Raw genomic sequence first — 25,852 nt, 5'->3', positions numbered from 1 at the left:
TGACTTGGCTTTCATAGGGAGATGGCATATTCATTGTGTAAAAGATGCTGATACATTTAAAAAATTACTGGTCAAAAACACCTCCAAAGAAACCCAAAAGAAAGAAAATATAGGGCAATGGAATTACATTGCTTTACTCATCTTAACAAGGATAATTCATTGACACGTTTACTTTAAAAGCGCCAGATGACAGGGTCTGGATGCTCATCTATGCTAAAGGTCATGTTTGGTCTTAGACACTGAAGAGAACACACCCTCACAGATGGGAAAGAAAAAAGGAACTACAAAACTAGAAAGAATTACCCTTTTTAAAAGCATCTGGAAAGAAGGATGCAGGAGAATAGACTAGATATTTTTCCTGTGCTCTGATCTTTCCAGAGAAGAAAATATAGAATAATTCAGAATTTACTTTGAGAGAACCCTAAACTTAAGTTAAAAAATAACTCCAGTGAAATAACCATGGAAATGGCATTTAAATTGGTTACTGAAATGGCTTTAAAACAAACATTTCTTTTTGTGGGAGTTTGGCTCAATCTTTCACAAGTTTATTAATTCTAATAACGGCACCCCACTCCAGTACTGTTGCCTGGAAAATCCCATGGATGAAGGAGCCTGGTAGGCTGCACTCCATGGGGTTGCTAAGAGTTGGACACGACTGAGTGACTTCACTTTCACTTTCCACTTTCATGCATTGGAGAAGGAAATGGCAACCCACTCCAGTGTTCTTGCCAGGAGAATCCCAGCAACGGAGAAGCCTGGTGGGCTGCAGTCCATGGGGTCACACAGAGTCAGACACAACTGAAACGACTTAGCAGCAGCAGCAGCAGCAATGACAGGTTTGGACAAAATGCCTGGGCCAGTAATAGTTAATCTAGAAAGCTTTTTCATTGCTTTCTTACTAAAACACTGAAAATCAGATTTTGGTGAACTTTCTTCCTTTGCTATAAATTATGATACTGATAATGATGATAATTTTACTTCTGTGGACATTCTGATACTTACCTTGTTGCTTTTATTGTTTTATATTAAATGCACCTAATTGCAACTAATGTGATAGAGTGGAAATATTTTCTTACTCAAATAAAAAGTGTTATCCATAAACTACCTTGGAAGAATCCAGCCAGATTGAAGCAATGGGTATCAAAAAAAAAAAAAAAATCAAAAGTAAAAGGTCCTTTGGCCCATTTTGGACAAAGAACACACACACATTCATTTACTCATTTATTTAAAAAGTGTTGAGTACCTATTATATACAAGGTAAAAGTTGGCATGTTAACAATGTCTATTAAATATGATAAATAATTACTCTGAACATGACCAGTCCATTGATTCATTTATGTCCTAATGGCTGGTTAAGTTAAATGATGGGTGCTGTCCATTTAAGGCTCTGAAGACACCCAAAATCCTGGTAAATAATATGCACTGTAGTTATAGTTATACTTCTGTTTCCAAAGTTAATAAATATAACACCCCAATGAGGTGTTAAGAACCCCAACTAGTTACATCTATGGGTGAAGTAAGCTGGTACTATAAGCCGGATCTAATTTTTTTGTCTGATTATGGGTGAACATTTGACATGGTATATAACTACATTAAGCACCTAGCAGATATGCATATCAAAATGCCATATTAAGTACATATGTATGTTAATAATAAAAGGAATAAAAGTCAATGTGGAAATTTCATTAAGGAAATAAGTAGCCCGCATTATCTGCATATAGCTTTCCTACTACTTATTAAACTGAAATAGTCATCATTTTTTGTTTCATGTATATATTTTACAATATGGGAATTTTCATGTAAAATGGAATCTATTTTGTGATGAAATTTGGAACTGCAGCAGAATCTCAGCTTTTATTCTATTTTATTAAAAAAATTTAAAGCCATGAATAACGGTAAGATTTTAAAAAATGGAACTAGAGAAACACACGAAGTCACAATGCATTACTTTTACATTTTCTTTAAACTCTTCTACTGCGTTAACTATAAAACCGCTTTATTATAGAATCCCTTATTAGGGTCTTTTGTTAACGGAATTTAATCTAGAAAATTTAAATATCCATTGGTTATGTTCCTCTTTTCTGTACAAGATTGAAGATAAAAGTTAAATGATTTTAAGAATTATCAGGTAAAAAACATTTTCTTGTGATCTCTTGATGAAAACTCTCAAGCAATTTCCTTTCCATTAAAAATAATAATAATATTCCTTATGGGGTTATACTGTGGCCGAGACTTTCTGAAAGTAATTGATGTATGTTAACGAGAGGAGAATATTTTCATGCTAAACAATGTCAGAGGTTCACGTGTTTTTTAAATGATATTTTTCATTGATGATGACCTACATTTTTATTTGCTTACAACTTTGAGAACTGTTAACGGTAGAAAGGTTAGTACTATGTGGTGCCAATTAGGTTTCTCTACACATTCAGGTTTTAATGGACTGAACTTTCATTCAATTAGCCCCTGGACTTTGCAGCCAGGAACCTCTTGTTTTCAGTGTTTTAACTAAAGGACAATAAGGCTTAAGAACAAGCTATGAAAAAAGGAAGCATCTTAAAAGCAAAAGTCTTCTCTGATCACTGTGTTTTCGTTTTCTTTATTGAACACAGACCTGGATGCTTTGAGCCTCTGAAGGTTTAGAACACAGCTACTGGCAGGTAGAAGAATGACAAAGGCAGAAAAAGAAGAGCGGCTGTCATTATAACCACACAATCATTGGCCGCCAACACTTCGAGGGGCCTCCACGAGTTCCCTGGGCTCCTCTCCTGTCTCTGAGGGGCAGGGCTTCCTGGACAGTGCTGTTCCTATTCTCATGCTTTTCCAGGTGAGACACTACCACAGCTTTTCTTTGGAAGCCTAAGTAGCCGAGCTACCCTTTCCTATATCCATCTTGCCCTGACCCGCTATGTGCCGTCTGCTTCCTTAAACTGTTAGGCTGGGGATGTGAGGAGATTGGATAGAAGAGGTCATCTCTTATCTCTTAAACATTCTGCTGAGTCTTTTCTTTTAAAAAATTGGTCTTAGGATGGGGTGGGAATAATCACATGAAGAGGGGATAGAGTTTTCTGGAGTTTTTAAATACCACCAAGGCACTGGTAGTTAAGTGGGCTAGCGGTGACCAAGATTTTAAAATTGCTGTCAGTTCACAGGACAAAGATTCATGAATGCCCTTTTCAGTTCCCAAAGCATTTATTGATGGATTGATCGCCAAATTGGTCTATTTAGTGGAAAGAGGCACTCTTTTGTTATAGGGGATTAAGTGGAGAAAGACGGGCACTGTGGGCGCTGGTGGTGGGTTCCAGTTTGGTCATGCTTTCTGATCCCTAACTACAGAGTTGGATAAGAAAGTGCATCAGTTAGATGTGAAAAAGCATGTGCTGCCTCTCCAAAGTCCAGAAGTGCTTAAAAATTGTGATGTATATAATTTGGAACAATAAATTACGTGCACAAAAGGAGTTTATCATAACATAAATTAAAAAGTGACAACTTTATCACACAGTTACACTGCTGTTTTCCTTTTTTTTTGTCTTTTTTTTTGATTTTGTCCTTTTTTGTTTCATTTTTCATTTCCATTTTTGTTTTTTTTTTATGGAGGGCTGGGGGAGGGCAGAGATTTTGTCCACTGAAGATTAATCACCCTCAATGATATATAAATTAGAAAAAATATCAGCAGCAAGACTCTCTGGAAATAGATTCTGTTTGATGTAGTTAGTCTGTCTTTTCGGTTTTGCCCTCTTTCACGGCGGCCTCTGAAGTTTTCCGCAGGGGGGCTTTCTCCGAGGTGCCATGTCCTTGGCCAGAATCTGCTGCTCCACCATTTTTGTGAGTCGTGTGTTTTTCCAAGTAGTTCAGCATTTCACTGAGGACTGTTTGGAAAGTGCTTAGGGCTGCACATATTGCTGGGGTCCCAAAGCCATGAGTGATCAAACTGGAAAGGAGAAACAGTAGAAAAAGAGATGAGCAATTGGCAGTATGATATGGGATAACAAATCATCCCTCCCTCCCCATTTAATCTGGAACATTACATTAAAAAGCATTTATTATTCCTAAATGGTGCCAAGCATGGTGGAAGGTAGACGCAAGTCAATGCTCTGAATGATAAGAAGTTTAGGTCTATTTGTTATAATATGTCATTAATAGACTTGATTTGTTGTTGTTTAGTCACTGAGTTGTGTCCCATGCTTTTTTGACCCCCATGGACTGCAGTCCGCCAGCTTCCTTTGTCCATGGAATTTCCCAGGCAAGAACACTGGAGTGGGTTGCCATTTCCTTCTCCAGGGGGTCTTCCTGACCCAGAATTGAACCTGTACCCCCTGCACTGGTGGGTTCTTTACCACTGAGCCACCAGGGAAACCCTGATAGACTTGGTAGGCACTAATTATTAGCAATTCCAAGTGTTTGACACATGCCTTGACTCTGCGTCTCTATACCATTAAGAAAGCCAGTAAATACAACTTTCTATTGTGAGAATCATTGCTTTTAAGAATGGCACATACACTTACATAAGCCCAGATCACACAATAAGAGACCAAAAGTGGCTGAGTGTGCCTGACGGTTAGCTGTTCCTCTAACTTCATTTTTCTTTTCTTCAAAGTTATGAAGTTTTATCTGAGCATAAGGCATCCTGCTGGAGGCCACATTCCCAAGCTTCCCTTGCAGGTAAGTTGGACCCAGGACTAACCTTTCCACAACAGACCAAAAGAAGTGATGTTTGCAATTCCCATCTGCTTAAAATGAAAGGTACTGCCCTCTACTTTCTCTCAAAATAGCCATGCAGCTGTGCAGATATGAACAGAACAAGATGGCAGGAATCTACTCATCTCCTGTCTCCTATCTCTTTTCTGGAGTTTCAGCAGGTAATTAATTCACTAATAACCATAACTAATGAGTCATGTAGGGAGGGCTGTGGCAACCTCAGCATTGGTAGCCCATCCAACCGTAACAAACATCCTCTCTAGTTGAACAAACACCTAAGCGTAGATTCATTCTTTCTGCAAACAGAACCCACCCAGATTATTCACTTGTGTCTGTTGTTCCTGAAGTGACATTGTCAGGTTGCTCCCCATTACTCATATCTTATAAAATATAGAAAAACATGTTTGATGTACATCTTGCACATGTTATTATATCCATTTATCTATAAATACCATGGCTGATAAATGGTACATTTGATAAATGAAGTCGTTAACTACTTACAAGCCCTAGTTGTTATAGTTATTGTGACGTTATACTTAGTCGCTCAGTTGTGTCCACCTCTTTGTGACCCCATGGACTGTAGCCCTCCACGCTCCTCTGTCTGTGGGGATTCTCCAGGCAAAAATACTGGAGTGGGTTGCCATGCCCTCCTCCAGAGGAACTTCCCAACCCAGGGATTGAACCCAGGTCTCCTGCATTGCAGGCGGATTCTTTACCAGCTGAGCTACCAGGGAAGCCCACTGTGACATTAGCAATTTTAAAATCAGATAGTACTATCCTTCACAATATGTTAGTTTGCTAGTTATCCTTCTTTAGGTATGTAATCTTAAGGGACAAAAATGACAAGCTCTTACAATATTGCAAATGATGAATTTAGGATCAAGGCAGCTACTGATATGCCTCAATGGTGATAATAGTAAGATCAAGCACATGGAGTTATTGCTTATATTAATACACACAAAGGAGTCTGGAGGATGCCAGACTATTAGGAAGTGTTTCAGCAAATGGTAGAAATTGTTGGCTGTGGGATGTTCATGGTGAGGGTGAATTTTTCTGCATGTCCATTATATTTTACAGGTTGCTACTATCTTTCATGCTGGCATTTTACAAAGCCTACCCTATGCCTAAGTCACAACTAACATACATTAAAAAGAAAAAAAACCAGACCTCAGTCACCAATTATTTAGAAAACAAGACTGGTTAATGCTTGGGTAACTATATACACCAAAGTTTGCCTTTTATGAGTAAGGCATCACCATTGTTGAAGCATATACATACACATATCTCACATTGCTGAACAGGAAAACTGACTTCGGCTCCATTTCTACAATGATAACAGTTAGAGGGGAATCCAAATGTTTTAGAACTTACCAGGAAGACAGAACATAAATGGAGTTGATTAAAGTGGTAGAAGAATTAATCATGGTGGCAACCGCATAAAGAACAAATGAGGCCATCTATTAATGTCTAGATGCTTGGCCCTGAGCTCAAACTATTTGGTTGACCAAAAAGTTCGTTCAGTTTTTTCCATAGGATGTTATACATGCTAACGGGATACCTCTTTTCTCATGCTTTATTCCTGTTCAGGGCTCCTTGTACCATTGAAAGTGAAAGTGAAATTCACTTAGTCCTCTGCGGTGTCTGACCCATTGTGACCCCATGAACTGTAGCCCACCAGGCTGCTCTGTCCATGGAATTCTCCAGGCAAGAATACTGGAGTGGGTTGCCATTTCCTACTGCAGGGGATCTTCCTGACCCAGGGATCAAACCAGGGTCTTCTGCACTGCAGGCAGATTCTTTACCATTTGAGCTACCAGGGAAGCCCATTAGACGAATTTATTTTCCTCTCTATTGCCATGTCCTCTCAGTTTTGACTCCTCTTTCAGAAATTACAGAATTTAGTTCCACTTGGGTAAATATTAAGGTTAGTAGCCAATATCTGAGTTCTGACCATATGCCAGGCTGTGTTCTGAGTGCTTTCTTCTGCACCTCTGATATAATCTGGGCAACAACTCTAAGAAGTATTATTATGTCCATTTTACAGATGAAGAAACAGATACTCAGACATATTAAATAATTTGCAGGAGAAATTCTGTATTGACTCTGTGCTTATTTACATTCCTCTCAGGCTGTGGGTGTGTTTATGACTTCATTTTGAGAAATCAGTCTATTGGCTGTTTTTGCTCAACTTCTCTAACTGAGCTTTGTTCTATGGGCCGGCTCGTAGCATGAAAGATCATTCTTACTCATTTTCCTGTTTAAAGCTAGGATTCTAAAAGGCCAACTACAGGAACTTTCCCGGTAGTCCAGTGGCTAAAACTCTGCTCCCAATGCAGAGGGCCTGGGTTTGATCCCTGGTCAGGGAACTAGGTCACACATGCTACAACTAAGCGTTCACATGCCTCAACTAAAGATCCCACGTACAGCAGTGAAGCTCGAAGACCCTGCACACCGCAACTAAGACCTGGTACAGCCAAATACATAGATAAAAATAAATATTAAAAAAAACTTTTTTAAGGCCAAGTACAAAGTAGATGGGTTTATATAAATGCTCTACTTCTCCATGTTGACAAGAGTGGTTGCCATAATGAAAGATTCTCAGGTTGGCATCCCTCCTTGGCTGATGGTCTTTCTTGCTCCTAAAATCTGTACCTGGTCTTTTGTAAGCTGCATTGTCCCATGTGCCCTGGGTTGAGAACTCTTTGCACAGAGTCTTCACATTGCCTTTGACCTTAGGCACTGTGTAATTTGTGGGAAGTTACAAAGAGCCTTGTAAGATGGTCTGATGAAAACATCTGCAAGTTTCTTTCCAGCTCTAAGCTGCAGTTCACTGGAATAATGCTTATGGTGCACTTCTTAAAACCAAGGACATGACAGAAGGTTATGGACATTGAAAAACCACTTAGCTCAACAGAGAAGTCTAAAACTCGGAAATATTCGATGTAAGAAAAGGAAGGATCTGAGGTGTTATCTTCAAAACAAAAAATATAATGTAAATGTTAATTTCCTTGATTTCACACTACCTGCACATCAAAAAATATGCATGGAACATTGCATAGGATAATGCTAAATGCAAAGTATAGCTCTGTTCTAGCAGTGTTCAGTGAGGTTTATGAACCTAAATAATTAAAGTAATCCGATACTGTATGAGAATCACAGAACAAAGTGTAAAATCAGAGGATGATTAAAACAATTTCTGGGGACATCCATGTTTTTCTTTTGGCCCCAACCATTTTAGAAAAATAGGTATATCTCTCATTTACAGTGACATGCAAAAAGGAGAAAAGGAATAATGTAGAGTCTACAGAAAAACATGAGAAAAATGGAAAGATGAGGCTGATTTTCAGTCCTAGACAGAAAATAAAGTCATGTGTAAGGTAACACACCATAGTCAAATCTTCAAAATCTTTGATAAGGCCATTTTTTTGCCCTTAGAAAATATTTTTTAGCCATAGATTTAACGCTTAAGTTATATTTGGCATTTGCATCTATTTTATCAAATTAATACCAGAGAGCATTTCACAAGTAAATATTACCTGGGCTAAGTAGCAGCCATGATGGCTTGAAGTAGGTTATCAAAATATAAAAGTCTTTATAAATTCATATTCATCTAAAAGTTTGCCCTCAAGTAGACAAGTGAGAAAGACAACCAACATTGTGCTAGATGTTTCTAGCACATGCCACATTTAACACATTTTGCTCAACCCTGGCAGACAATACAAAGGTTATATCAGCTTTCTTAATGTGTTTGCATTTTACTGCTTTCCTTTCTTCACTCTTTATAATCATACGTTCTATTATTTTATTTTTGAAAGGCTTATCTCTTCTCTATCTTTAAACCTACAATGGTCATTCCCACTTGTGTTTGTTTATCCTCCCCCCCCTTTTTTTTTCCAGCCAATCTAAAAACCACTCACCCTTCAAAGCTCCTTGGATAATATTGAAAAAAGGAGTTAGTTTCCTGGTCCCCTGATTAAGACATTGAAAAGGATATGCTTCTACCAAAGGACAGAAACTTGCCAAAGTGATGAGAAAACTTGAATTCTGAAGAGAAAGGAGTAACATTCCCCACCCCACCCCCACCCCAAAATATAAAACTAGAGCCCAGAGAACACAATGAAAAGAAAATAAATGAGGGCAAGATCTCATCATCAAAGAGGAAGCTATATGGAGACATATCAGTTACAGCATAAGTGATCATCCAAGTTTCAACTTTGACCATGCCTGAAAAGGCAGTCATGGAGGTCCTCCAGTGCCGGCAGGAGGGCCTGGGCTCCTGAGGCTCCGAGGGGAACGGCAGCCTCCAGGTTCTGCCCTTGCCCTCAGGCTTCTAGAGACTTCTCAAAGCTATTCCTCAACTCTGGAACCCCTCTTTCTGCTCTGTGTACGTAAGCTGTGAACAGATACCAGCTCTCATGCGTACACGTGTGTCTACCCAATGCAGGGGAAGATGGTGCTCGTGGCTTCCTCCAGGCAGCCCTCAACCCATCACTCCCTGCAGGGCTTTGGCGTTTGCACGGCCCCTGCTTGAGGCCTGAGCTTTCCTGCTCTCAGCACCCTGGGCCGCGGGCTGCTCCCAGGCCGGGCCCTGGTCTCCCTTCTGCCTCTGGCTGGGTTGCCTGCCCTGGCCAAGTGAGTTCTGACAGTGCCTCCCCTTCCTGGGGCCTTCAGGAAAAGTATTTTTACACCTCTCTCTCTCTTCCTTTTTTATTCAACTTGTTACTAAAGAGCTTGTAGTGAGAAAAAAAATTAATATAAGATTTAGTATATTAATATAAAATCTATATTAACATAGATTTTAATGTAAGTGGCAAATAAGATGTTAAATGTATCTCCAACAATCTGTGGCTTGAATTCTTACTGTAAACTGGTAATCAAATGTTAGAGTCTAGCCTTCAAAAAAAACCAAAATAGAACCAAACCACCAGCCAACAACAACCAAAACAAACAGGACTGAGCGGGGCACTAATATTGTCAACCTGCGCTCTACTTGGCTCAGAGGTTAAAGCGTCTGCCTGGAATATGGGGACCCAGGTTCGATCCCTGGGTCAGGAAGATCCCCTGGAGAAAGAAATGGCAACCCACTCCAGTACTCTTGCCTGGAGAATCCCATGGAGGGAGGAGCCTGGTAGGCTACAGTCCATGGGGTCGCAAAGAGTGGGACACGACTGAGCGACTTCACTTTCACTTTCACACTCTACTTGACATTGTCTGATTGCCACCATTTGGGTATTTGTCACTTCCAGGAGGCAGAGTCTTGAGGGAGAGGAGGCAGGACCCCCATGTATGGAATAATTGAGTGAACAAAGACTAAAGTTTCCTTGGTTTCGTCCAGGAGTCTCTGTTACCCCAGCCTGTAGAATTTAATTTTTTTTGGTTGTGCTGGGTCTCCATTGCAGGCACACAGGCTTAGTTGCCCTGAGGTATGTGGTATTTAAGTTCCCCGACCAGGGGACCTGTGTCCCCTGCATTGGAAGGTGAATTCATAATCACTGGACCACCAAGGAAGTCTAAGACCTGTAGTTTGAATTTCTGTTCCAAGAATGAGGAAGAAGAACAATACAGAGACAGGCTTAGGTGAGGGAGTACTATGTTAGCAAGTGAAGGATTAAGAGGTAATTAAGATACTCTGCTTTCTTTTCAAAGAGGTTAATCTTTAAAACTGGCAAGGGTATTAGTGGAACTGCAACTTTTTTTTTTTTTTTTAAAGTATAGGAAACTCCTATTTAAAGATAAAACATAAGTGTTTGTTTCTGAGACATTCGAGTGGCTGAGTAATCTTTGAAAAATTATAGAAGATGGAACAGAAGTAGTGAAATAGAATACTCCAGGACACTGGCCACCTGATATGAAGAGCCAACTCATTAGAAAAGACCCTGATCCTGGGAAGGATTGAGGACAGGAGGAGAAGGGGACGACAGAGGATGAGATGGTTGGATGGCATCACATGAGTGTGAGCAAACTTCAGAAGACAGTGAAGGACAGGGAGGCCTGGCGTGCTGCAGTCCATGGGGTTGCAGAGTCAGACACCACTGAGCGACTGAACAACAAATACCTTAATAATCAAAGCAGGGGGGGAAAGAGACAGATTTTAGAAATTCTAGGTTATTAAATTACATTTAATTAGTCCCATAGTAAATTTCTTATAATGAGATATTTTAAAAAATCATGTATACCTAGTTTGAATTTACATACAGTAATACTAATCCTTTTTAGGGATGTAGTTTGTTGAATTTCGACAAACTTACAAAGTTGTGTCATGACTACCATTACCCAAAACATTTTCTTGTAATTCGTTTTGGTCAATGACACTTTCTTCATCCCAAGATCCTGGGAATCAGTGTTCTAATTTCTATCTATATAGTTTTTACTTTCCCCCTGAATGTCATATAAATTGGATCATGAAGTCTACAGGCTTTTATCACTGGCTCTTTTCCCTTTGCCTAATAATTCTGGGATTCACCCAGATTGTGGTGTTTATCAATAGACGATTTCTTTTTACTGCTGGTAGGTTTTCCATTAAATGGAATTATTGCAATTTGTTCATGTAATGAATACATCTAAGGGGCTAATATTTTTTTTTAAATATCACTACAGTGTTGCATGGGTTCAGTAATAATAATTGAGTTAACAAAAGCTAAACGTTCCTCAGTTTCCAGTGGAATGCCGCAAGACTCTCATTAATCCTACTCTGCTCCACATCTTAATTGACAATGTGATTGACAGCATCATGGATTTGTAACTTAATGGCTGGCATTAGAATAGAGAGGAAAATTGCTGCATTGGATAACAGAACCAAAGTTCTGAAATACCTTTACGTGGTAAAAAGCTTAGTTGGTGGGCTAAATCAATGATGTGAAATTTAGGAGAGATTAAGGAAAACATCCCCTTGCAGTACATTGAGAAAAGGAGTCAGCTGACTCGAGCAATTTTCAGGGAAAAGGCTCACCAAACAGTAAGTCAAACCAAAAAACGAGGGTCAAAATGTGAAGTTTGGATGCTAGCTAGTCAGGCTTATAACTACATTCACCTTGAACTGTTTTCTAAGTAGATTCCAGCTCATTGATTTAATTTTCCCACGACTAATTTCACACTGAGGAGCAGACAGGTTTTGACAACTACCTACTGAGAAAACCCAGACTGTTGTAGTTTACAGCACCCAATGTTCCAGAAAATGTAACTTATATTTAACAGTCATCTTCTTACTTTTACTCATGGTTTTAAAAACCCCTGATTTGCTAGACCTCTTAATCGACATTCTCTACAGCATCTTTCTCGGAGAAGGCAATGGCACCCCACTCCAGTACTCTTGCCTCGGAAATCCCATGGACGGAGGAGCCTAGTAGGCTACAGTCCATGGGGCCGCTAAGAGTCAGACACGACTGAGTGACTTCACTTTCACTTTCCATTTTCATGCATTGGAGAAGGAAATGGCAACCCACTCCAGTGTTCTTGCCTGGAGAATCCCAGGGAGTGGGGAGCCTGGTGGGCTTCCATCTATGGGGTCGCACAGAGTCAGACACAACTGACGCGACTTAGCAGCAGCAGCAGCAGCAGAGCATCTTTCTGCCACATAAACCATCTTCTAATTGGCTCAGTTTAGGAAGTTAAGTAACAGTTTGCTGGATCCAGAGGTGAAACCCTATTTTTGACATTGCCCCTAGTGTTAAAGTATGTTTGTTCACATCTCAGCAATGGGACAGACACCAAATGGTAAAACCACCTTTTCTAGGGAGACTCTGCATTAGTGTATGCACACATGTACACACAATTGACTTATACTATTTTTATTGACCTGAACACATACTACAGAGATAGATTTTAACTTTTTAAAGGAAAATATATTGCAACAGTTCAAACTGTACTCTCTGTTAGTGAGATTAAAAATGAAAAAATTGAGAAACTCCCTGGTGGTCCAGTGGCTAAGACTTCGAGTTCCCAATGCAGGGGGTCTGGATTCGATCCCTGGTCAAGGACCTAGATTCCACATGTCTCAACTAAGACTTTGCATGCTGCAACTAAGACCCAGCACAGCCAAATAAAGAAATAAATATTTTTTAAAAAAAGAAGAAATTGAGGAAAAATGAAAGCGGTCATAGAGGATAGTAGAGAAGAGATTGTTGCTTGAAAAAGAATAAATTGTTATTCTTTATTCATGCTCCCTGTGCAATTTTCTAAGAAGACGTTATTAACAACCCATCTTTAACTCCGGCAGTATTTATGTTTATAAACTACTTGACATTAATCATGAGGAATTATCAGGAGACTTCTATATAATAGAAATTTCACAAACTCCCTGTGATCTCTGGCTAAATGAATATTTTTTGCTTGTGGCTACATCCTTACGTATTTATCTTTAAAATCTCCAAAGCTTCAGTGCTTACTTGGAATATAGGTTAATATAGGATCTGAATAACATCTACCAGAGGAACAAGTAAATATAGTTTACATTTCAACAGCCTTGCTGTCCGCTAGAGACATGTTACAAAGCTTTTTCCATATTGCCCTAATTGTCCTTCAGAAATGCTTTATCATTACTTTAATTGATTTGTCTAAACTAATTTAAATTAAGCTACTAAGGTAATTTTCTAAAGCATGGCCTAAAGCAAATTTCTATGGAATCTTCCCCTGAATTCTTCCTATCTTGGCAAGAGTTGGGCCTGGCACACGAAAAGACGGATCAACACCACTAATATTAGAGAAATGCAAATCAAAACAACAATGAGACATTACCTCACACTTTTCAGAATTGCTATCAACAAAAGTATCAGCAAATTGCTATCATTTGCAAGTAACAAATGTTGGTAACGATGTGGAGAAAAGGAAAACCTTATACACTGTTGCTAGGAACATAGCTTGGTAGAAAACAGTATGGAGCTTTCTCAAAAAACTAAAAATAGAGCTATGATATGATATCCAGCAATTCCACTCTTGGGTATATATCCAGAAAAAAATGAAAGCACTAATACAAAAAGATACATGTATGCCAGTGTTCACAGCATCATTATTTACAATTGCCAACATATGGAAGCAACCCAACTGTCCATCAACAGATGAATTTGCAAAGATGTGGTATAGCCACTGCAGGAAAAACTAAGGTCTGCCATTTTAAGCAATGTGAATGAACCCAGTGAATATCATGCTTAGTGAAATAAGTCAGAAAAAGACAAAGACAAATACTGTATGAAATCACTTATATGTGGAGTCTAAAAAATAACACAGATAAATGACTATAACAATACAAAAACAGACTCACAGATACAGAAAACAAACTAGTACTTACCAGAGGGCAGAAGGAAGGGGAGAGGGGCAAGTTAGGGTTAGAGGATTAAGAGATCCAGTTATTATGTATAATAGATAAGCAATAAGGATACACTGTACAGCACAGGGAATTATATAGTCATTATCTTATAATAACATTTTAAGAAGTCTAAACATACTGAATCACTGTGCTATATACTATATACTGATATATACTGAAACTAACATAGTACTGTAAGTCAACTGTACTTGAATTTTAAAAAAAGTTGGGCCTGAGGTCCAACATATCCTTTCTACCTACTAAGTAAACATTCTCTAATGGCAGAAAGTGAAGAGGAACTAAAGAGCTTCTTGATGAAAGTAAAAGAGGAGAGTGAAAAAGCTGGCTTAAAACTCAACATTAAAAAACTAAATCATGGCATTTGGTCCCATCACTTCATAGCAAATAGAAGGGGGAAAAGTGGAAGCAGTGAGAGATTTTATTTTCTTGGGCTCCAAGATCACTATGCACAGTGACTGCAGCTATGAAATTAAAAGACACTTGGAAGGAAAGGACATTTGTTACTTACTTTCCTTGGAAGGAAAGTTATGACAAACCTAGACAGCATATTAAAAAGCAGAGACATCATTTTGCTGACAAAGGTCCATATAGTCAAAGCTATAGTTCTTCCAGTAATCGTGTACAATGTGATAGCTGGACCATAAAGAAGGCTGAGCGCTGAAGAATTGATGCTTTCAAACTGTGGTGCTGGGGAAAACTCTTGAGAGTCCCTTGGAAGGCAAGGAGATCAAAGCTGTCAGTCCTAAAGGAACTCAACCCTGAATATTCATTGGAAGGACTGATGCTGTAGCTGTAGCTCTAGTACTGTGGCCACCTGATGTGGAGAGCCGACCCACTGGAAAGGACCCTGACACTGGGAAAGATTGAAGGCAAAAGGAGAAGGGAGTGGCAGAGGATGAGATGGTTAAATAGCATCATCGACTCAATGGACATGAATTTAAGCAAACTCTGCAAGATAGTGAAGGATAGAGGAGCCTGGGGTGCTGCAGTCCATTGGGTCACAAAGAGTCAGACATGACTCAACAACTGAACAATAACAACAACGAGCAAACACTAATTTAACAGGATTAGAAGGAAAATGAAAGTCTCATTACTATGTGCCACTGAAGACTGCCTCACTCAGTTGTGTCCAACAACCAAGGACAGATTTTTTTGGCTTTCTTTTGGGAAACAAAAAGCTGGGCGTAGTAGATACTATTATGCTGCAAACTGGAAGACTGAAATTCAAGGGAAATATCCTGGGACTTCCCTGGTGGCCCAGGGGTTAGGGCTCTGTGCTTCTCCTGCAGGGGGCATAGGTTTGATCCCTGGTCGGGGAACTAAGATCCCATAAACCACACAGCCAAACAAAAAACAAAAAGACAAAAAGAAAGAAAGAAGATTATCATTTAGATAATTAGAGCAAAACCTGATTTTATTTTATCAAATTTTAACTTTCTATCTGGAAAAATTTTGGTGTCTGTAAAGGTTGAACTAGTTTGGGCTGCTCCTATTATTTTGTTATGTTGCATCACGCCAGTGTGTGCTTGCTCTCATGCATCTTTGATGTCCTGCATAGCATACGGATGCCACTGTCACCAACCTCAGTTCTGCTTTCTGGCCTCCGGGAGGCATGCAGGTAGCAAGATTTAAAGGGAAGATAAGTCTTCTTTTCCTTCTCTCCTGGATTATTCAATGACTGCAGGTTTGGGTCCAACTGTAGCCTGAGGCTCAGTCTGTACTCCTCACTACAGTTTTAGGTGGCAGCTGGAAAAATGCCTCCTTCCACTTGTGAGAAAAGCCATGAGGGCAGGAGGCTGGGAAATAGCCACTGGAGAACACCAGCAAAGGATTGTGGGGCTTCTCTGCAAAACCTTAGTTCTTTTCAGAACCATGAGGGGAAGATGCTTCGTGTCTCCTGAATATAGGTCATGGAGAGAGACCTCAGCCTGAGAAAAACAGCTGGGGCCTTTGCACCCAGAGCTGCTTGATGACATCTATCCTTTGTAGCCTAACCGGCAGAGGAAGCAGAGAAAAAGGGAACTGGCTGACTGTGCTTATTGTCTACATAAATTATATTATCCCATTGGCCCAAGGGCTTTTAAAATGGAGGTTGATTGAGGTGCATAATTAAGGTGTATGATTCTCTGGTAGTGAGGAATCCTTATAGTCCACTCATTAGCAAGGCCTGTCAGCATTCAGAAAAGGTTCTGTGGTTCCTTTGGGTGCTGGTTCTCAACCCTGGATACATGCAAAAATCACCCAGGGACATTATTTAAAAAATGCCAGTGGTCTGGATGGGAGGGGAATTTAGGGGGAAAATGGATACATGTATAGTATGTTCATTGCTGTTCACCTGAAACTCACAACACTAGTCTCCTATACGCTGAACCTAAAACTCCCCCAAAACGTTATCAAATGACCTGCAATAGATGTTTGAATGTTCGAATCTCTTGCAGCATTTGGTTTGGGGCCATGCATGTTGGGAAGTGGTGCTTCCCTGGTGGCTTAGTCAGTAAAGAGTCTGCCTGCAGTGAAGGAGACCTGGTTCGATCCTTGGGTCAGAAAGGTCCCTTGGAGGAGGAAATGGCAACCCACTCTAGTGTGATTGCTTGGGAATTCTCATGGACAGAGGAGCCCGGCAGGGGTTGCAGGAGTTGAACATGACTGAGTGACTAAATCACTGCCACCTTATGAAGTATAATAAATGTTGGCAACTGATTTACACTTTAATTTCCTGCTTAACATTAAATGAAGGTAAGTAATTTAATGTAGATTCACACAAGAAAGGCATCGTGGTTTCACTTGTCTGCTAAGGAAAACAGTTGTCTGTTTTATTTTTTAGTCTATATTTCTTTCTATTGAAAGTTTTCCTTCAAGGGAAATGGGTTTTTTTCTCTTATGTAAATACAGACTATCCTTTTTAACTTAAATAGTGAATAAGACTTGACCACTTACACATTACGTTTTTCTTTGCAGTTGTGAATGTAAGTACATTTTTTGAGTTTAAGTTTTAAAGTTTAATTTCAACCTTATAAAAAGGAGTTTAAGTTGGCAAAGCATACGATTTTTTTTCCTTCACAATTCAGGCCTATTATTTCCGATATTCTTAAATAAAATGGTCTTTGAAGTCGCCTTGAACTGGCAAAACATCCTCAAGGAGGCCTAATGATTCTATTTCTTAAATCCAAGCCTAGTCATGTAATTTATTTTATGATGTTTTTCTTTGGGGATTGGAGGTTGGAGATTTAATTGAAATTTAAATTGAAATTACTTCTCTTCTGCCAATAACAATGCTTTCACAAGATTAATAAAATAGCCCCTCCTGATTACCTTCCTCACCATTTTTCCATCCCAAGAAAATTTAAAAAATAAAAGCAAACAACAAAAACAGTATACATCTTAGGCTCCTTGGAGAGGAAGACTAAACATGCTCACATTTAGTAGAGACACATATCCTATCTTCCACGTGTCGCCAAGCCAGAGCACTCAGAAAACACTAGTCAAGTTGACTGGAGTGCATGTTATGCGTGGAACACAAAGAAAAGGAAGATGAATAGCCCAGAAAGAGAAAACTCAGAAAGACATGAGAGCTGCCTTTAGAAACTGGAAGGGAAACAGGATTAAATTGACTCTGTAGGGCCCCCAAGGAGTGGAATGTTAGGAAGACAGATGTTGCCTCAGTGGAAGGAAGGCATTTCTAATAGAGCTGTCAGAGCTAGAAGGGATGCCGAGGCAAGAAAAGAGCCGCCTATCATGGGAAGGTGTTCAGCCTGGAATGGGTGACAACTTGACAGGGATGTTGGAGGGACGATCCAAATGTTGAAGGAGAGTGGGCAACTTGAGGGGCCTTCCAACACTGAGAATCAATGATGAAAATTTAATCACCAGCAAACACAGATATCTAGGAAGCCTAGGCATTTCTTATTTCCAAGTGTTACGGAATTTGTAGGAGAGTCTATTTCTAAGAAGATGTGATGTCAGTACACTTTATGACTCAAACAGAAGAATTTAAGTACATTGATCATTTCACTTCCCCAGCCCATGGTTCAATTAAAATACTATGGCCCTGGGAAGGAAACAAGGGAGAATGCATACAAGACCTAACAGAGTTAGTATCATAACCTACATTTAGTAAAATATTTATTGGGCACATACTAGTGCTAGGAGCTTCCCCAGTGGCTCAAGCAGTAAAGAATTTGCCTGCAATGCAGGAGACACGGGTTCAATCCCTGAGTCAGGAAGATCCCCTAGAGAAAGAAATGGCAACCCACTCCAGTATTCTTGCCTGGAGAATCCCATGGACAGAGGAGCCTGGCGGGCTACAGTCCATAGGGTCGTAAAAGATTTGGACACAACAGAGCATGCACACACAGTCATTCATTTACCAGTGCTAAGTACTGTGGATCTAAAGAGGAAATCCTTCAAGTACCTGCTGCATAGCACAGGGAACTATTCTCAATATTTTGTAATAACTTATAAGGGAAAAGAATCTGAAAAAGGACATATATGTATGTATAACTGAATCACTGTGCTGTACTCCTGAATCTAACATGATTGTAACTCAACTGCACTTCAACTATAAAAGTATTTACAGTAAAAAAAAAAAGACATCCTTTCCTTTCCGAATTATCCCCAGTAACTACCTGCACTCTGCTTAACCCTCTATTATAAGTTCCCTCTCTCTTGTATTTTAAATCTTTGTATGTAATTGTCTTCCATATTAGAAGTTCTTAAAGATGGGACAATTCTTTAGCCGTCTTTGTACCGCCTGCCATTAGCATGGAAAAATACAAGAAAAAATAAAATAGACTCCCAAGGTGGGTGTTGAGAAAGAAAACGTCCTTATTTTTCTGATAGGCTGTTTTCTCTAAACTAAGTATTAGAAAGGGCTTTCCTGGTGGCTCAGTCAGTAAAGAGTCTGCCAGCAATGTGGGAGACCCAGGTTCGATCCCTGGGTCGGGAAGATCCCCTGGAGAAGGAAATGGCAAACCCACTCCAGTATTCTTCCCTGGAGAATCCCATTAGAAACAGTCTAACTTCCTCCCTTTATGTTTGCTGCGCTTTCACTTGACCTCAGATTCAAGGATATTATGAGAACATAAGAACAAAGAAGGGCAAAGTTAATTTCTTGAGCTCTCCAAGAAGGGAATCCCTATCATTCCCGAAAATCAGAGTTTTGATTTCTATCTGAATGGTGTTTGTAGGGGTGTCTGTAGATTTTTATCAACTGTCTTCCCCTTTCCCGTAGGTGTTGTGGTGTCTGCTATGTTCTCTAAAGCAATATACACTTTGGATGGCACTCAGTAAACTACAAATAACGAATAAACCTGCCTCCTGTCATTTTGATAGAAACAAGCAGCATCCCAGGCTGTGAGTCAATCAGCAGAAGGGTCACTGCTCTGCCCACAGTTTCCCAGAGCACCCTGATATGTCAGCTACCACAGAAAACTGGAAGTAGTTATTTGGGCTTCACAAGGCCAGTTCATTTCCTAGCTCTACCTGGACATATTCAATCTGTTGAAAGTAAGCCAGAGTTCTCCAGATATCAAAGCAGCCACCCTGGAAGGTGTAATTCAAGAAGTTCGCATTGGGAAGGAGATTTTGATCAAATAAAACAGTGTAGCACAACTTGATGCTACCAGAGTTGTCTCTATGCCTGTCTAATTACACTGTCTCCTTACTTCTTTCCCAGCCGGCACTCAGCAAAAACAGTGGAAATCAGTCTCTCCCAATGGACTGCTTTCAATGTCAGATGTAATATACTTTCTTTCTAAGTCATTTTTCTCTTGAGCTGATGCTTCTGTCAAAATTAAAGTTACCACTACCAGGAAATTATGAAATAGATACCCTCCACACTAACACATTGCTACCCAGATTATCAGTAAGATAATAGATGTAGAATTCATTTAATTCACTAGTGTACAAGATAGAACTTTACATAATTCTCAGTCACTTTAAAAATGAATTAGAATTATTTTTTCTTTTAAGGGAAAAAAAGCTAATAGCCTAGGAATATCCTAGGACTGTGGCTCTTTCAAGCTGTCTAACTATGAAAATCAACTTCAGATTTTGCAAATTATACAGATGCCTGACTCCAATCTGAGACCTGACCTATTAAATCAGATCTTTAAGAATGTACATCAGGTTTCAAGATTTTTAAAAAGCTTCAAGAGAAATTCCACTATGAAGCCACATTTAAGAGCTACATTTTTAAAGTGTAGAGTCTTTTTCCAAGGTCAGGCAACAAGCTGGACTTTACAGTCCTATTAAGATATTTTACTGAGGCTACTTTTAATAAATGCATAGTAAAAACCAAAAAATACACATTTAAATTCAGTTTACAGCAGGAAACTTAAGTTTGGATTTTAATTGGAAATGTCAATCATGTTTAAACCCTTTGTTTAAAAGAAAATTCTTTAACACATGCAAAAAAGTGAAGTTGGACACATACTGTATACAAAAATTAATTCAAAATGGATCAAAGACCTAAACATAAGGCCTAAAACTATAAAACTCTTAGAAGAAAACCTACTAGGGGGAAAGCTTCATGACACTGCAAATGGCAAGGATTCCCTGGAAATGACACCAAAATCACAGGCAATGAAAGTAAAAATAGGCAAATTGAACTACATCAAAAACTTCTGTACATCAAAGAATACCACAGAATAAAGAGGCAACCTATAGAGTGGGAGAAAATACAAATCATATGTCTAATACGGGGTTTATATACAGATTCATAAAGAACGACAACTGAACAACAAAAAGCAATCATGTTTACAAATGGCAAAGGATGTGAATAAATATCTTTCCAAAGATATCACAGAAATAGCCAACAAGCATATTAAAAGATGATTAACATCATAATCATTAAGGAAATACAAATCGAAACTTCAATGAAATATCACTTCACACTCACTAGGGTAACTACCACCCACCCCCCAAATCAAACCACGATGGTGAATAACAAGTGGGGGCCCTGTGCACTCTGGGTGGGAATGTAAAACGGTACACCCACATTAGAAAACAATATGACATTTTCTCAAAAATTAAAAATAGAAAACCACATGACATAGTGACTTTACTACTGGACATATATATAAAAAAAATTGAAAGCAGGCTCTCCAGGACATATTTGCACATGTATGTTCAGAGTAGCAGTATTCACAATAGCCAAGAACAGAGTAGCACCATTCACAATAGCCAATAAGTGGAAGAAACCCAAGTATCCACTAATGGATGAATGCATAAACAAAATGTGGTTTATGCATACAGAAGAATACCACTTAGTCTTAAAGGGAAGGAAATTTAACATGTGCTACAACATACATGAACCTTGAGGATATTATGCAAAGTGGAATAAGCCAGTCACAAAAAGACAAATACTTATCAATTTACTTATACAAAGTATTTAGTCAAATTCATAGAGACAGAAAGTAGAATGGTGGTTGTCAGGGGTTGGGAGGAAGGGGAAATTTGTTGTTTAATGATTATAGGGTTTCAGATTTGCAAAATGAAAAAGTCTTGGAGATTGTTTGCCTAAAAATGTGACTATACTGAATACTACTGTATTAGAAATCATTAAGATGGTAAATTTTGTGTTGCATGTTTTTTTTTTTTAACCACATTTTTTAAAATGATATAATTTAGGAAATTTGCTATAGGGTAAATTTTGGTTAAGTGATATCTAGTGTCATACTATCTGCCATTATGAAATCCAGAAGATTTCATCTAAATAAATAATCTGGGATGTAGTTAAAGCAAAATAAATGAAAAAATCTGACAAACATTAAAAACGTATAGTAAATGAGAGTTAAAACTTTCTGATGGCAAACTCCTCAGCATATAAATAACAACACCAAAATTTTATACGTGATACTTTTATAAGTAGATATACCAGGTAATGTTGAATGTTTTAAGACATGGTTATACATTTCAAATTGCTGTGATTGAGAATCTGCAGCCATACATCCTCTCGAGAGTTTTACACCCAAAATGTAATCTCTCCCTTTTTTCTTTAAACTGAGAATAAGGAGGGGGTAATTTACCATACATTTAGCTCTTCTTCGGGAAACATCAGATTAGTTTCTCTGGGTAATTCTAGACTAGATTGTTATCATATTCTGCATGGGTAGGAACCAAATAGCATATAAAACACACTAGAAAACATTCAGCCCAAGTGTAGCAATGAACATTTTCTCTAAAGAGTCCTGAGACATTAAGCTGCCAGTGACTAAAAATTATTAACAAATCAGCGGATTGTGCCTATGCTAAACAAACAAATGGTTGCTGATAGTCAATTTACACATTGATATGTAGTCTGTTTTGAGCCTGGTAAAGGACAGACCACTGTCCAAAAAAGCTGCAACATCTGTGATTGGAAATGACCTAGTACACATGACAGAGAGCCCCAGTTCTCTGTATTTGAACAGTGAATTCCTTCTTAGAGTAAATTCGTAACTCAACAAACTTCCTTAAATCCAGAATTAAACTTGTATAAAAATTATTAAGTTTTTAATTGAACTTCTGTTGAAATTATCTTTTTAGTATGTACATAAATAAAAATATGGAAAATATTTGTACAGATATGATAGTAGAAACCTTTAAACTTGGATCAGTGGTGCAGTAAACAGTGTATTATTTATCAAATGCTTACTCTATGCTCATTTTCTCACTTTAGCCCACTGCCACTATATAATGGCAGGGTTCTTATTCCATCTAAAGCTAGAGAAAGATAAGCTTGAGAAGAATACATACATTGCCCTAGATAACCCAGATCAAATGTACTAGGGGTCTGGATTTGAAGACAAGTTCTCTTGACTCCCAAACCTTTTGCTCTTACCTCTGGGTACTATACTTTCTCCAATTTTAGCACATTCACCTTCACTAATACAATTGAATGGTAGGAGAAAAGTCCTGGGAACATATACTATATTTGATTCATTTTTAGAAGATAAATTCTAAGTTTAGTTTTCAGAGATGTGTCTGTTACATCTTGAGGAGCATTGTGATGCATGAAAAATATATTCTTTTTTGACAATCTCTAAATTGCTATGGTTTTTCCAGTGGTCATGTATGGATGTGAAAGTTGGACTGTGAAGAAAGCTGAGTGCCAAAGAATTGATGCTTTTGAACTGTGGTGTTGGAGAAGACTCTTGAGAGTCCCTTGGACTGCAAGGAGATCCAACCAGTCCATTCTAAAGGAGATCAGTCCCGGGTGTTCTTTGGAAGGACTGATGCTAAAGCTGAAACTCTAATACTTTGGTCACCTCATGCGAAGAGTTGACTCATTGGAAAAGACTCTGATGCTGGGATGGATTGGGGGCAGGAGGAGAAAGGGACGACAGAGTATGAGATGGCTGGATGGCATCACCGACTCAATGGACATGAGTTTGGGTGAACTCTGGGAGTTGGTGATGGACAGGGAGGCCTGGTGTGCTGCAATTCATGAGGTCGCAAAGAGTTGGACACGACTGAGCGACTGAACTGAACTGAACTGAAATTGCATATAAAATTCCAATTTATTAAATACCCACTACTTTATATAATGTAATATCCTCTTCAAAGGCATTATAGTCATCGAGAGGTATCAAAAACTTTTTAAAGTTTAATTTATGTTAGTCTTTCCTTAGCGTTGCTTTTTTAAAAAACTAAATGATAGTAATAAAAAAAGAGGATAAATATTTTAATTGGTGAGAAATACCATGTTGGCATTAGAATTCTAGAGTTTTACAATTGGAAGTCACCTGAAAAATTATCACAATCTTTTTCACATTGCATTCAGGGTATAAATTAATCAGGAAAAACAGTCTATTCTCTTCCAAAGTATCTCAGAAAATTAAAGATATGCTTTCAATAATCCTGGGTTCTTTACAAGTATCCGGGTTCTTTAAAATATGTTTTTGTGGTCTAACTTAAGAACCATTAACTGAGGTGTACAATTTCTAACTGCAGAGAAATAATTAACATAGTCCTGGAAAAATCAGTCTATGATAGCCTACTAATTTCATCTGTCCATTCAACAATTTATTTAATCAAGATAAAGAACTGCTTAAAGGATTTCAGTATCCTAATCTGAAAGTGTTATTGTCTGAAATAACAGTGCTCACTCTCAAAGTCACAAACTCTTGGAAATCACACAAAAATATAAATTTTCTGATCCAAAGTGCTTTATGCTTTATTTATCTTTACAATTTGATCTCAGATGCTGGGAATTTCAAAAAATTCAGGCAACATCATACAAATATATATGTTATCTCTAAATGGAACTGTGGCAGGACTACAAACATGCCTAAATTAGTAAAGACTGTTTTAACAATGGAAAAGAGAGTCAACAGAGGGGAGAATGGGGGAAAGGGATAGTTAGGGAATTGGGGATGGACATGTACACACTGCTATATTTAAAATGGATAACTAACAAGGACCTGCTGTATATAGCACATGGAACTCTGCTCAGTGTTATGCGGCAGCTTGGATGAGAGGGGATTTAGGGGAGAATAGATACGTGTATACGCATGGCTGAGTCCCTTCACTGCGCACCTGAAACTCTCCCAACATTATTAATCAGCTATCCCCCAATACAAAGAAAAAGTTTTTTTAAAAAGGGGAATCCAACCAAATTGGAAAACCAGTCTTACCTGAAATGTGTTAAGTGTCTCTGAATGTCAAGGTCTAGAATTGGAGTGGGTCTGGAGGATCCCAGCGGTGATCTATCTTGGCTCAAGAGGTCTTGAAATTCTTTACAAATTTGTCTAAAATGAAAGACTCAAAATTAAGGTTGAACTCTTTAAACAGGGTTTTAATTTCATTGCATGATATCTTTTCAAAAGTTTGTTTTCTCTTTTAAAAGAAGGCTTGATAAAATTTCACAAAACAACCTCTGAAGTTCCATCTACAACACACAGGTGAGGAGGGACGAATTGACAGAATAACACTGAAACATATCCATTAACATATATTAAAAAGACAGCCAGTTGGAATTTGCTATAATGATGCAGGGAGTTCAAACCCAGCACTCTGTAACAACCTAGAGGGGTGGGATGGGGTGGGAGGTGAGAGGAGGTTCAACAGGGAGGGGACATATGCATGCATATGGCTGATTCATCTTAATGTTTGGCAGAAAATAACATAATATTGTAAAGCAATTATTCTCCTATTAAAAAGAAACATGAAAAAACATACAGATGAGGTTCACAATGGCAACTATGTCTCAAGTACTATAAGATGATTATTTAAATATATTAAAAAATTTAAATGGAGGTTAAAACATTGCTTTAGTTCTTGTATTAGGATATTTGAATATTTTTGATAATTGAATAAACTAATTTATAAGTTGGCAAATCAACTGCCATGCTGTTTAAACAATAGAATCAGTTACAATAAAGTTAAAGCTGAGGAAGAAATGAGGAAAAAGCAAGTATGGAAAAATTTAGCTTATGCTAAGCAATTCAAGTACATCACACATGAAGCTGTATCCGGAGAAGTTTCAGAATTTCAACCTTGATGTTTGATTCTTCTTCTTAACTCACTGACTTAGGAGAGCCTCCAGACTTAAAAACAGATGACAACTTTGTAGATTTCCTTTAGGCAATTATTATATCTTATTATGACAGTTACTGAGTTATTATTTTTATGCTTGATTTCATTCTTATTTAGATTGTTATTTATGAAGCTACAGTAAGAAATGTTCTTATTTTTTAAGCAAAATGTCACATTATGAATTATGTAATGCACAAGATGATCTTTGGTGAATCATAAATTCTAACTTTATCACTTACGTCATTGTCCTTAAGGACATAACTTTTTAGCTGATGTCTGAATTTAAAGTTCTGTTTTTCCTTTGACCATCAATGTTAC

The 25,852-nt window shown here is 38.3% G+C and overlaps 1 protein-coding gene across 1 annotated transcript in view; it reads right to left on the bottom strand.

Annotated features, from left to right (window-relative positions):
* Positions 1 to 3,536: 3,536 nt before the first annotated feature.
* The window catches only part of TFAP2D (transcription factor AP-2 delta), a 59,743-nt gene continuing 37,427 nt past the window's right edge, over positions 3,537 to 25,852 (bottom strand). Inside the window, exons 7-8 of the mRNA NM_001192329.1 lie at positions 24,634 to 24,747; positions 3,537 to 3,928 (exon numbers count right to left, since the gene is read on the bottom strand). Coding sequence (NP_001179258.1) covers positions 3,709 to 3,928; positions 24,634 to 24,747 — 334 coding nt within the window. The 3' untranslated portion in view covers positions 3,537 to 3,708. The remainder of the gene's footprint in view (positions 3,929 to 24,633; positions 24,748 to 25,852) is intronic.

This window comes from Bos taurus, chromosome 23, assembly GCF_002263795.3.
Source record: "Bos taurus isolate L1 Dominette 01449 registration number 42190680 breed Hereford chromosome 23, ARS-UCD2.0, whole genome shotgun sequence".
In the NCBI taxonomy this organism is placed as follows: Eukaryota; Metazoa; Chordata; class Mammalia; order Artiodactyla; family Bovidae; genus Bos; species Bos taurus.
This window is presented reverse-complemented; position numbering and strand designations above follow the sequence as displayed.